The 13776-nt window shown below is 47.5% G+C and overlaps 2 protein-coding genes across 6 annotated transcripts in view; one reads left to right on the top strand and one right to left on the bottom strand.

Moving 5' to 3' along the window:
- Positions 1 to 12150, top strand: part of CFAP70 (cilia and flagella associated protein 70) — a 37278-nt gene extending 25128 nt beyond the window's left edge. For 4 of the 5 annotated variants that reach the window (XM_075830770.1, XM_075830767.1, XM_075830768.1 and 1 more), the window contains exons 18-28: positions 1000 to 1133; positions 3218 to 3333; positions 3424 to 3564; positions 4385 to 4546; positions 5485 to 5579; positions 6430 to 6582; positions 6671 to 6832; positions 7404 to 7493; positions 10840 to 10941; positions 11142 to 11189; positions 11972 to 12150. In XM_075830770.1, coding sequence (XP_075686885.1) covers positions 1000 to 1133; positions 3218 to 3333; positions 3424 to 3564; positions 4385 to 4546; positions 5485 to 5579; positions 6430 to 6582; positions 6671 to 6832; positions 7404 to 7493; positions 10840 to 10941; positions 11142 to 11189; positions 11972 to 12052 — 1284 coding nt within the window. In that variant the 3' untranslated portion in view covers positions 12053 to 12150. The remainder of the gene's footprint in view (positions 1 to 999; positions 1134 to 3217; positions 3334 to 3423; positions 3565 to 4384; positions 4547 to 5484; positions 5580 to 6429; positions 6583 to 6670; positions 6833 to 7403; positions 7494 to 10839; positions 10942 to 11141; positions 11190 to 11971) is intronic. The other variant, XM_075830771.1, reaches the window with a different exon arrangement.
- The window catches only part of LOC142656537 (nmrA-like family domain-containing protein 1), a 396968-nt gene that overhangs the window by 295481 nt on the left and 87711 nt on the right, over positions 1 to 13776 (bottom strand). The gene's annotated exons all lie outside the window — the stretch shown is intronic.

Raw genomic sequence — 13776 nt, forward strand, 5'->3', positions numbered from 1 at the left:
TATACTACACCACACAGGAGAGCAGACAGATCCTCTATACTACACCACACAGGAGAGCTGACAGATCCTCTATACTACACCACACAGGAGAGCTGACAGCTCCTCTATACTACACCACACAGGAGAGCTGACAGCTCCTCTATACTACACCACACAGGAGAGCTGACAGCTCCTCTATACAACACCACACAGGAGAGCTGACAGCTCCTCTATACTACACCACACAGGAGAGCTGACAGATCCTCTATACTACACCACACAGGAGAGCTGACAGATCCTCTATACTACACCACACAGGAGAGCTGACAGATCCTCTATACTACACCACACAGGAGAACTGACAGATCCTCTATACTACACCACACAGGAGAACTGACAGATCCTCTATACTACACCACACAGGAGAGCTGACAGATCCGCTATACTATACCACACGCGTAAAAAAATTGGAGCTAATTTTTACAGGCAGAATTTTCCGCCTGCAAAAAACTGTGTGAATAGGGCCTTAGGCGAGCAGGGCATCCGGTAAGTATACACTCCTGGAATATTTATGAACCAGTATGTCACAACCTAATTTTAAGACTTAACCTGCTAACTGAAAACTCTATCAGTTTCCACAGATAAAGATGCATAAAAGTATAACACAAGCACGTCAGGTAACAATCAGCGGAAGAGCAGGACCTATATTTATGGCCCTGGATATGGGCCAAATAGGAGCCACGTCCATTGTAGTAAACAGATTAAGGGCTCGGGGGAGAGTCGCAGCTTCTGTGTTGGGAAGAGCAGACAGTAGCTGGACACTGCAGCCGTCTATCCCAAATTTTGGTGAAAATCCATGTTTAATAGTAAGCCGGTGCTACAATACAGCGATGTGATTACAGAAATATTCATTACTTGCCCTCTAGTACCATCATTCTTTCCTATAATTGCTACATAAATACAACTACTAGACTGCATGAACCCCCTTCCTTTACATGGGTCTGTCTCCTTCCTTTCCAGAGGCTAGCTCGTGACCGTCAGCGCATTGAGCACTGGTTGGATTACGGCTGTTTTAAGTTATTGGTCGGGGATTACATTAAAGCACAGGAATGCTTCCATGAGGCCTTGGTCTTGAACCGGGAACATGTACAAAGGTAAAAAAGCGCAGGTCAAACAGCGTTAACAGTCTGCAGAGCTGCTCTCATTAACCTTTTGCTATGCCGCTCATCCAGAAAGTCATCTATATAAGTATCTGTATAGCAAGAGACAAGCCAGTCATACAGCATTAGCCCCCGACATGTCCATCAGTAAAATAGACACTAAATGTTAAAATTATAAAAAGGGGGAGATTTTACGTTTTTCTACATCAGATGACGGTACAGATTCTTGTTTATAGAGGCCACATCTCCGAATGCAAATCACAAGATGTGCAGACATTGAACAAGCAGGTAATGTTTGTAGATTTCAGCTCTGAAGCCTGCAGAAGTGTGACTGCAGCTCAAGAGTATAATACAGGCAGTGATTCAGTACAGGACAAGTAATGGAATGTATGTATATAGTGACTGCACCAGCAGAATAGTGAGTGCAGCTCTGGAGTATAATACAGGATGTAACTCAGGATCAGTACAGGATAAGTAATGTAATGTATGTACACAGTGACTCCACCAGCAGAGTAGTGAGTGCAGCTCTGGAGTATAATACAGGATGTAACTCAGGATCAGTACAGGATAAGTAATGTAATGTATGTACACAGTGACTCCACCAGCAGAATAGTGAGTGCAGCTCTGGAGTATAATACAGGATGTAACTCAGGATCAGTACAGGATAAGTAATGTAATGTATGTACACAGTGACTCCACCAGCAGAATAGTGAGTGCAGCTCTGGAGTATAATACAGGATATAACTCAGGATCAGTACATGATAAGTAATGTAATGTATGTACACAGTGACTCCACCAGCAGAATAGTGAGTGCAGCTCTGGAGTATAATACAGGAAGTAACTCAGGATCAGTACAGCATAAGTAATGTCATGTATGTACACAGTGACTCCACCAGCAGAATAGTGAGTGCAGCTCTGGAGTATAATACAGGATATAACTCAGGATCAGTGCAGGATAAGTAATGTATGTACACAGTGACTCCACCAGCAGAATAGTGAGTGCAGCTCTGGAGTAGAATACAGGATGTAACTCAGGATCAGTACAGGATAAGTAATGTAATCTATGTACACAGTGACTCCACCAGCAGAATAGTGAGTGCAGCTCTGGAGTATAATACGGGATGTAACTCAGGATCAGTACAGGATAAGTAATGTATGTACACAGTGACTCCACCAGCAGAATAGCGAGTGCAGCTCTGGAGTATAATACAGGATATAACTCAGGATCAGTGCAGGATAAGTAATGTATGTACACAGTGGCTCCACCAGCAGAATAGTGAGTGCAGCTCTGGAGTATAATACAGGATGTAACTCAGGATCAGTACAGGATAAGTAATGTAATGTATGTACACAGTGACTCCACCAGCAGAATAGTGAGTGCAGCTCTGGAGTATAATACAGGATGTAACTCAGGATCAGTACCGGATAAGTAATATAATGTATGTACACAATGACTCCACCAGCAGAATAGTGAGTGCAGCTCTGGAGCATAATACAGGATAAGTAATGTAGTGTGTGTACACAGTGACTCCACTTGTATAGATATATAAAATGATCGATTATTTCCCCTTATAACATAATACAGAATCATTTTAACCTTGTAGTCGCTGCTTCTTATCTCTATCCGTTTCTTGAAAAGCTGTGTGACAACCAATATATTCTTCGTTACCGATGTCATGGTGGTCATCCAGCTTTCCAAGACTCATAAATAAGAAATCTTCTTCGTAATACAGTGACATATCCGCTGCTCCCACATCACAGTACAATGAGCCCAGAGTTGTCATTCAGGAGTCTTGGAAAGCTGTGTGACATCTCCTGTAAGTAATAATGCTGATGCAAGTTGTCATCCAGCTTTCCTAGATACAGATAGAACTTAGAATAGAATTAACAATGCAAAGAAAGGGAAGAGAAGACACATAGGACAGAGTGAAATTCCTAATAATCACCTTTCCATTGAAGAACCGTCTTGCTATTGATGGGGGAGTGGGGCCCCGGTCTAGGTCTTTCTATGGGCCCCTGCAGTGTCTGTGATTACACCGGGGATGTGTTTAGTAATGACATTTCTGTTCTGCGTGCAGCCTGCTCCTGTGCGGCATAGTCGCGGTTATTATGGACAATAATGAGGATGCAGAGGTTTTCTTTGAAGACGCTACATGTGTGGCCCCTGGCAGTGCCCTGGCATGGACTATACTGGGTATGTAGGAGCTCATCATGGCTGCTCTATAGAAGAGGATAGCAGAGTCATTACCGTATAGTAACAGTCTCCGACATGTCCGTCCTCCAGGTCTGTTCTATGAAATCCAGGGAAATGACATCAGGATGGAGATGGCGTTCTCCGAAGCAGGAAAACTCCACCAGGCTGCGCCAACCATGGAGAGGGCACCGGACTGTGGAAAGACTGTGTGCGGAGAAGCCAGTGACAATGGTAAGAGAGGTGGTGGGATTCACACAAGAGGGCAGATCACTGAGCCCTCAAATACTCTGTGCTGCTGTGGGCTATGCTTTATTCTGTCCCTGTCACGTGTAGCCCTGTCCTCACTAACATCACATGATTGGACAGGTACTATGTAACTCTTCGTCTTTGGCCGCTCACATGATCTGCCCACTCCTCTCATTAAATACTCTGTGCTGCTGTGGGGCTAGGCTTTATTCTGTCCCTGTCACGTGTAGCCTTGTCCTCACTAACATCACGATTGGACAGGTACTATGTAACTCTTCGTCTTTTGCCGCTCACATGATCTGCCCACTCTCATGAAATACTCTGTGCTGCTGTGGGACTCCATTCCGCTGTGACTTGAAGCCCTGTCCTCACTAACCTCATTACATGAGTGGACAGGTCTATGTAACTTTTAGGAGTGTGCAGATCTTGTGAGAGGCCAAAAACCCTGAAATAATCTGTGCTGCTGGTGACCCTGCTTCTTCTAATATGTAATTAAGTCTGTGACCTCCATGTCTTAATTCCTCTCCTGAAATAACATGATGTGCTGCTGGGAGGACCCGGCTCCATCTACTAGCTTAGTCTTTGAGCTCCCACAAGATCAGCTCACTCCTCTCCTGAAACACTCTGTGCTGCTGGGAAGCCAGCTTTCTCCAATATGAAACTTTCAGTCTGTGACCTCCTACATGTCTCCCATTCCTCTCCTCACATCATCATCCCGTGCCCCTGTCATATGCAGCCCCCGTCCCAAGCAGTGGATCTGTCTTTATAGTGAAGTGTTCCCTAATTGTACATTATTCTTCTAAAGAAGCGACGGAATTCCCAGAAGGGAATGTGCCCACATCACGAGGACGGTCCGGCTCAAGAGGACTCTCCATTGGCAGCCGACCCCCAGAGGAGACGACCCCACATACCGCTCCCAAGTCTGCTTCATCGGTGGTCTCCAAAAGCAAAGCTGGAACTCACAGAGGTGGGAGTCTGAGGCCTGTGTAATCCAGGATCTGATGGGGTTCACACAACAAGAGATGATGATGAGCCAGGACCGCGGGCCTTAAAGGGGTTGTCTGGTTTAGAAAACCCTTTTTCAGGGGAGTTAAGGTCACCCCCAAAAATGACTATACATTGGAAATACCTGTATATAGTCCACTTACCTGCTGGACGAGCGCTGATGACGTCGGCCCCTTTGTCGGCGATGTGTCCAACAGCGCCAATGTCATTGGAGGCGCTCATCCATTGGAGGTTATGGGGGCGTGTCTCAGACTTCCAAAGCAGCCCTCCATAGCGAAGTCAGAGACTGTGGCGGCCATCTTGGAGAGCAGGAACCGGAACGGAGGCCGTACCATTCTTTTTTGGACTGAAGGGTCGCTTTAAAAGATCATCCCCCATTCTGTGGCCAGGCCATTGATTTACATGGACACTATGTAATGCTCTGTTTCCCCTGTGGTGGCGCTGCGGGGGAACTGAACGTTCCACAACAGATCACAGCTGATCGCTGGGGGTCCCAGTAATAGGACACCCAGTGATCATCTTATAATCTGGGGACCCTTCTAACGAAAAAGGGATTGTCCAAAGTGGACAACCCTTTAAAGGCAATCTGGCACCTCCGAAAACCCCCCTAAACTACAAGTAAAAAGCTTGAAAGGCTCAGCGCACGGCCCGTCTCCAGGATTACAGCGAGGGAACACAAGCCATTAGAAAGATAAAAAATTTGGATTCATCGTCTTTCAGGCTCTCTCTGGATTACTGGGGTTTGGGGGTTTTCGGGGGTGACAGGGTCTCTATAAACGCTCCTTGGGTGACCACTTCATCTTTACCAGTAAGAACTTGTGCTGGAACAGTCCGCGGCATCGCTCTGACCCAGCACATAATCATTCTACTTATTTATAGCCACTACTTTCTTTTTGACAGGTGTAGCACCCAGTGCCAACCACAACCCCATGCCAACTGGCAGCAGCATCTACATGGAAGCTGCTACATTCCTGGCACAGGTCAATGCCACACAGGTCTGTATGATACATGGAATAGGTCACAGGCACTCATATTAGGGCAACCTACAGACGTCCTAGCGAGGCTGAACTAGTGGGTGGAATTCTGCCCACCCAACGCCTCCTTAGGTGCCATTCAAGGGGGTTCTTGACAAGCAAACGAGGAGGGGGTCACAACAAGCTCCTGCCGGGCCAGGCCAGTCCCTCCCCATCACTGTAAAATAATACGTCCCATAACTTTCAAATAGCCTTTTTGTTTCAATTTCTCACCATTTTCAATGTCTCTGCTTGCTGTCAGGGAATGGTTACATTTAGACACTGTAAACCATATATACTTCTCACAGCTGAGGGTTTGCTACAGTCGTATTCAGTCTAGACAATGCTTTGTGAACTAAGCACATCCACAGCACAGATCTCTCAACCTGTCCTGAGATCTTGTTACAATGTATCAGTGCAGGTAAAATGTATCCGTCTGAAGTCCAGGACGTTTAGCTCACAGAGGATTGCTGCATTTTCAGCTGTGTGAGCAGGACTAGGTCAGGATGGGTTTTTCAAACTCTGGGTGTAAACAAGAATGTTTAAATTCACTGACAGCAAGCAGACATGCTGAAAATAGCAATTGAAATACAAACTACACTATAAAGTTGAACAACTTTTCTTCATACAATGGTTTAGCTTTATGTATATGAAAGTGGAATACCCCTTTAAGAAACAGTGAAAATTCTGGCTCAACTTTTCTCGATTGGCACTTTAGTGGGTGCAGTACCAGAACTGGTGGTTTTCTGTAGAGGTGCCCTATTCATTTTTACATCAAGAACCCATTTTACCTAAATTTCCTGCATATCCATTCCCTTTTTCACGTCTTTAGTTTGTCCAGAGGGCGCTGTCACATGAACTCTTGAGTCCAGATGGAGGACCCAGCTGCCAGTACCACCTCATGTGTGCCCAGGTGCACCTGCTGAGGAAAGAGTTTGATGCGGCCAATGAGAACCTGCGAGAGGCATCACAAGTAAACCACCAGGTGGGTCTTCATCACCATGTCATACAATAATACAGGGGGGATAGACGTGATGTGTCCTCTATAAATCATGTCTTCACCCCTAATACAGAACCCGGACGTGTGGGCGCTCACTGGCCACATGCGTTACATGAGCGGCAGGAAGGGTGAGGCGCGCCAGTGTTACGAGCATGCTCTCAGCTTGGTGGCCGATGCCTCGGAAATGCACTCTGTCTACCTCCGCCTGGGATCCATCTATCTCCAGGAGGGAGAGGTGAGTACAGACATGGCCGGTTACATCACTAGTAAAACATTAGACTTGATGCCGGACGTCCTTCCTTATAAACTAGTCCTGTAGATATTCCTATTACCAGACATCCCTCTAATGCTAGGCTGAGCTCCTATAACGCAGAAGGTATTACTTATTATAGGAGATTAAGAATTTAAATCACACCAAGCTCGGTGTAAATACTGAACAAGCAATTCTTGGAAATTTTAGCTCTGAAGCCTGCAGAATTGTGAGTGCAGCTCTGAAGTATAACAGTTACCCCACCAGCAGAATAGCGGTACAAGGCTAGAGCAGCAAACTGAATCCATGCCCTGGGTGAAGGAAAGCCTAGCTGCGACTGTGGGCCAGACTGGAAGTTCTAGATATGGATTTACCCCTGGGCCCCCTCATGTGTGGGATGGAGCGCCCCCCTCTTGGACAGCTTAGTACTAGACTCGCTGACATAACCAAATGCTGAACAGCTGAGTCCCCCATGACACATTAGATATAACATACATTTCATGGCGCAGTTGGAAACATTCCCCAGTCTACGGAGCTTATGTTCTTTATATTTTAGTTTGAGAAGGCGAAGAACACCTACCTGCGGGCTTGTAAACGCTCTCCTACCTGCCTCACCTGGCTGGGCGTCGGTGTCGCTTGTTACAGGGTAAGGTTTTATCATGACAGATTATTACCCCTGTACTGTGACATCACTGGGTGCATTATCCCTGTACTGTGACATCACTGGGTGCATTATCCCTGTACTGTGACATCACTGTGTGCATTATCCCTGTACTGTGACACCACTGGGTGCATTATCCCTGTACTGTGACATCACTGGGTGCATTATCCCTGTACTGTGACATCACTGGGTGCATTATCCTTGTACTGTGACACCACTGGGTGTATTATCCCTGTACTGTGACATCACTGTGTGCATTATCCCTGTACTGTGACACCACTGGGTGCATTATCCCTGTACTGTGACACCACTGGGTGCATTATCCCTGTACTGTGACATCACTGGGTGCATTACCCCTGTACTGTGACATCACTGGGTGCATTATCCCTGTACTGTGACATCACTGGGTGCATTATCCCTGTACTGTGACATCACTGGGTGCATTATCCCTGTACTGTGACACCACTGGGTGCATTATCCCTGTACTGTGACACCACTGGGTGCATTATCCCTGTACTGTGACACCACTGGGTGCATTATCCCTGTACTGTGACATCACTGGGTGCATTATCCCTGTACTGTGACATCACTGTGTGCATTATCCCTGTACTGTGACACCACTGGGTGCATTATCCCTGTACTGTGACATCACTGGGTGCATTATCCCTGTACTGTGACATCACTGGGTGCATTATCCCTGTACTGTGACATCACTTTGTGCATTATCCCTGTACTGTGACATCACTGGGTGCATTATCCCTGTACTGTGACATCACTGGGTGCATTATCCCTGTACTGTGACACCACTGGGTGCATTATCCCTGTACTGTGACATCACTGGGTGCATTATCCCTGTACTGTGACATCACTGGGTGCATTATTCCTGTACTGTGACACCACTGGGTGCATTATCCCTGTACTGTGACACCACTGGGTGCATTATCCCTGTACTGTGACATCACTGGGTGCATTATCCCTGTACTGTGACATCACTGTGTGCATTATCCCTGTACTGTGACACCACTGGGTGCATTATCCCTGTACTGTGACATCACTGGGTGCATTATCCCTGTACTGTGACATCACTGGGTGCATTATCCCTGTACTGTGACATCACTTTGTGCATTATCCCTGTACTGTGACATCACTGGGTGCATTATCCCTGTACTGTGACATCACTGGGTGCATTATCCCTGTACTGTGACATCACTGGGTGCATTATCCCTGTACTGTGACATCACTGGGTGCATTATCCCTGTACTGTGACATCACTGGGTGCATTATCCCTATAATGAGACACCACTGGGTGCATTATCCCTGTACTATGACCTCACTGGGTGCATTATCCCTGTACTGTGACACCACTGGGTGTATTATCCCTGTACTGTGACATCACTGGGTGCATTATCCTTGTACTGTGACATCACTGGGTGCATTATCCCTGTACTGTGACATCACTGGGTGCATTATCCCTGTACTGTGACACCACTGGGTGCATTATCCCTGTACTGTGACACCACTGGGTGCATTATCCCTGTACTGTGACACCACTGGGTGCATTATCCCTGTACTGTGACATCACTGGGTGCATTATCCCTGTACTGTGACATCACTGTGTGCATTATCCCTGTACTGTGACACCACTGGGTGCATTATCCCTGTACTGTGACATCACTGGGTGCATTATCCTTGTACTGTGACATCACTGGGTGCATTATCCCTGTACTGTGACATCACTGGGTGCATTATCCCTGTACTGTGACATCACTGGGTGCATTATCCCTGTACTGTGACATCACTGGGTGCATTATCCTTGTACTGTGACATCACTGGGTGCATTATCCCTGTACTGTGACATCACTGGGTGCATTATCCCTGTACTGTGACATCACTGGGTGCATTATCCCTGTACTGTGACATCACTGGGTGCATTATCCCTGTACTGTGACACCACTGGGTGCATTATCCCTGTACTGTGACACCACTGGGTGCATTATCCTTGTACTGTGACATCACTGGGTGCATTATCCCTGTACTGTGACATCACTGGGTGCATTATCCCTGTACTGTGACATCACTGGGTGCATTATCCCTGTACTGTGACATCACTGGGTGCATTATCCCTGTACTGTGACATCACTGGGTGCATTATCCTTGTACTGTGACATCACTGGGTGCATTATCCTTGTACTGTGACACCACTGGGTGCATTATCCTTGTACTGTGACACCACTGGGTGTATTATCCCTGTACTGTGACATCACTGGGTGCATTATCCCTGTACTGTGACACCACTGGGTGCATTATCCATGTACTGTGACATCACTGGGTGCATTATCCCTGTACTGTGACATCACTGTGTGCATTATCCATGTACTGTGACATCACTGGGTGCATTATCCCTGTACTGTGACATCATTGGGTGCATTATCCCTGTACTGTGACATCACTGGGTGCATTATCCCTGTACTGTGACATCACTGGGTGCATTATCCCTGTACTGTGACATCACTGGGTGCATTATCCCTGTACTGTGACACCACTGGGTGCATTATCCCTGTACTGTGACATCATTGGGTGCATTATCCCTGTACTGTGACATCACTGGGTGCATTATCCCTGTACTGTGACATCACTGTGGGCATTATCCCTGTTCTGTGACATTACTGTGTGCATTATCCCTGTACTGTGACATCACTGCGTGTATTTTCCAACTATTGTAACATCACTGTGTGCATTATTTATCCCTTTACTATGACATTTCTGTGCGTATTATCTTTATGTGGTCACATCACTTTGTGCACGGTCCTCATGCATTAGGAAAAATAATCAGTAATAAGATCTTCATGTTCTTGATTTGCTGTAGAAGGTGCTCGTGCTGTCGGGGCGACATTCCAAGTTTTGCTCTTCAGCCTCTTGGTTACTTGTTACACCCCTGCTGCTGCTGCTTTGTTTTGTTTACATATAATTGCCGACACTGATACACTGTAACAAAGCCATCAGCTGTGAGACAATGGTCAGGGCAGACTTTTAAATGCTGGATGTAAATAAGATGTAAATAATGTTCACGTTCACTGCCATCAAGCAGAGAACTTGAAAATGTTAAGAATTTGAAACACAAAAGTATATTAGCAAGTTCCAGAACTTTTTATTTTACAATTAGTAAGATTTATTTACATAAGAGAGCCCAACAGCGCCCCTACTGGTGAGATCACATGGTTGGCCATACACATTAGATAAATGTCGACCTACTATCTAATGTATTTAGGGGGTGTCCGGACCCTCCGGTCACTTGGTTGTGTGGGGTATTTACCGGAGATTTCGTTCACAGCTGGAGGAGATGCAGGAGGCGGAGGACGCGCTCTCCGAGGCCAATACCCTAAATAACAGCAACGCTGAGGCGTGGGGCTACCTGACCCTCGTCTGCCTGAAGGTGAGTGATATAAGCGACAAATACCACAGAACTAGAACCCTATACAAGACGGCGTATGTGCGGATATTATACTCAACCAACTGGATCTTTGGGGGTGGAGAGCGCGGCTCAGATACTCCGCCCAATACCTGACGGCAGGGACGGTGAGATTTGCTAAACGTTGTGAAATTCCTCTTATGGATTTGTGATTTTTCTCGTAGACCGGAAGACAACTGGAGGCCGAACAATCGTACAAGTACTGCAGGAAGGTCAGTGCCGACCCCCATCCGTGGTACAACCCTCATCATTGTAGTCAGTGGTAGGATGAGGCCGTTTTAGACTTTCTGCTGCTGGGGATAAAGTGAAATAATGGCACAAAATCAGACATGGGAAGGGGCCGTGACACGTGTTCTCAGATGATGACATAGTGCGGTCCTGGTCACACCCTCTACACCATACTTATAGTATTCCACATAGTGCCAGCCTCACCCACGTCGCAAGGCATGGATGCATACAGCACCGGAGGGGGAGACGTGGCTGCATACAGCACCGGAGGGGGAGACGTGGCTGCATACAGCACCGGAGGGGGGAGACGTGGCTGCATACAGCACCGGAGGGGGGAGACGTGGCTGCATACAGCACCGGAGGGGGGAGACGTGGCTGCATACAGCACCGGAGGGGGGAGACGTGGCTGCATACAGCACCGGAGGGGGGAGACGTGGCTGCATACAGCACCGGAGGGGGGAGACGTGGCTGCATACAGCACCGGAGGGGGGAGACGTGGCTGCATACAGCACCGGAGGGGGGAGACGTGGCTGCATACAGCACCAGAGGGGGGAGACGTGGCTGCATACAGCACCGGAGGGGGGAGACGTGGCTGCATACAGCACCGGAGGGGGGAGACGTGGCTGCATACAGCACCGGAGGGGGGAGACGTGGCTGCATACAGCACCGGAGGGGGGGAGACGTGGCTGCATACAGCACCGGAGGGGGGATGTATACAATGCAGGAGGGAGACGTGTATATACTGGACTTGTTCTGTGTCTTGCAGTTACATGTTCAGGACCAGACTCTGATGACTGAGATCCGTCAGCTGCAGGAGGAGGTCGGCTTCGGAGACCCGTCCTTCTGATGACACCCGCCACACACAAGTCTCCTCAGGATCAGGGGTTAAAGGGGGCTTCTAGTTCTATAAATAAAGCCGTTTAGTCCTGAAATTAAAATGAGTAACTTTATCTCTAATTTCACCATTCTCCAGCCTGCAGTGTAAAGAATGGAGGTTTTCATCGCCGTTGATCCCAGACATGTATACATGAATTTTTAAGGATTCATTTTATTATTGAACAACTTCAGTGATGTCGGTCAATCCAAAATGTTAATAAAACCTTAAAACCTGAATATTTAAGGAAGTAAAAGGTGAAGTTTTGGCTTTTAGGAGAATATCGATGTCTGCAGAATAATCTGACATTTCCCAAAAAAAAATAAAATCACTGACCAATATTTTTTAATAACAGCCACAAGCCGTCCACCGCGGAGGCCGTCAGTGTCTTCATCTGTTGAGATCAACCTCTTATGCAGCAGCCACAGCCCCCGGACACTGATCAGAGGGGGGGGGGGGTTCTCCTTCACCGGAAACCTAGGAAGGTCCCACAGGATCTTAGTAGGACTTCGGTCCGGTGAGGAAGGGGCCAGGTCATTATTCTTTCATCTTTAGGGTAGGAACACACAGGCGGATACACTGCATCAAACGTCACAGCGTATCCGCCCTGAACACCGCAGGGAATGCCGTCCGAAAAATCACACCACATTGTGGTGCAATTTTCATCCGCTGCGTGAAGCAGCACTGGAAAAAAAACACCCAAAAAAGTTCACTTACCCCCTCCGCCCCTCCTTCTACTCTGCGCATAGTCCGGCCTCCTGGGATGATGTTGCAGGCCGCGTGATTGGCTGCAGCAGTCACATGGGATGAGACGTCCTCCCAGGAGCCCGGACTGGAGAAGAAGCAGGGAACTCTGGGTAAGTATAACTTTTAACAATTTTTTTTCTTACTTGCGATTTTTGCGGCAGAATCTCTGTGATGTCTCAACACGCACCACATTGTTGCGGGTTTAAGCACAACCTTGAATTCAATGGGAAAACCCGCAACAGAAGAGCAGCGATTCCGCAGCATTAATTGACAGTTTGACGGTTTTCTTGAACGACGTCTTCCTGTACCGCTGCTCGATGAACGGGTCGTCCAAAAACTGGCAGTAGGTTTGGGAGTTGATTTTTAGTCCATCGTCAACACGAAAAGGTCCAACACCGGCCCATAGCAGAACCCCACCCCCACCCTGCGGGCGTCTGAGTCGAAGTGGAGCTCTGTGCCCGTTACGGATCCAGCCGCGGCCCATCCATCTAGTCCGTCCAGAGTCCCTCTCCCATCAGTCCATGTTTCTTGGCCCAGTCTTGACGTCTTGTTCGGTGGTGGTCGGGTTTCAGGCTTCCTTACCTCGGCCATGTCTCTGAGCACTGAACACCTTGCCCATAATCACGGTCCAGGAGTACGGGCACGGCCGGCATTTGCGTGCCATGCCCCCATATAAAGTATGGGAGCACGGTCTGTAAATAGAAAAAAATTGGAGACGTTCTATCTTTTGCGGAGCCTTTCTACGGCCCGGACATCTTCCCGCAAATATAAGGTGTCCGTGGGCAATAGAAGTGAATGGGTCCGTAATTACAGACGAATTCTGCGGTCGTGTGCACGGGGCCTAATATTTGTGCACACGCTGTAGATCTGTTTAGCCATTGATGTATAGGATAAGGGGACGTCCAGGAGAGTAAAGATGAAGAACGCCGTTATTATACCAAAAGTGCAAT

The sequence above is a fragment of the Rhinoderma darwinii genome, chromosome 6 (genome assembly GCF_050947455.1).
Source record: "Rhinoderma darwinii isolate aRhiDar2 chromosome 6, aRhiDar2.hap1, whole genome shotgun sequence".
Taxonomy (NCBI): Eukaryota; Metazoa; Chordata; class Amphibia; order Anura; family Rhinodermatidae; genus Rhinoderma; species Rhinoderma darwinii.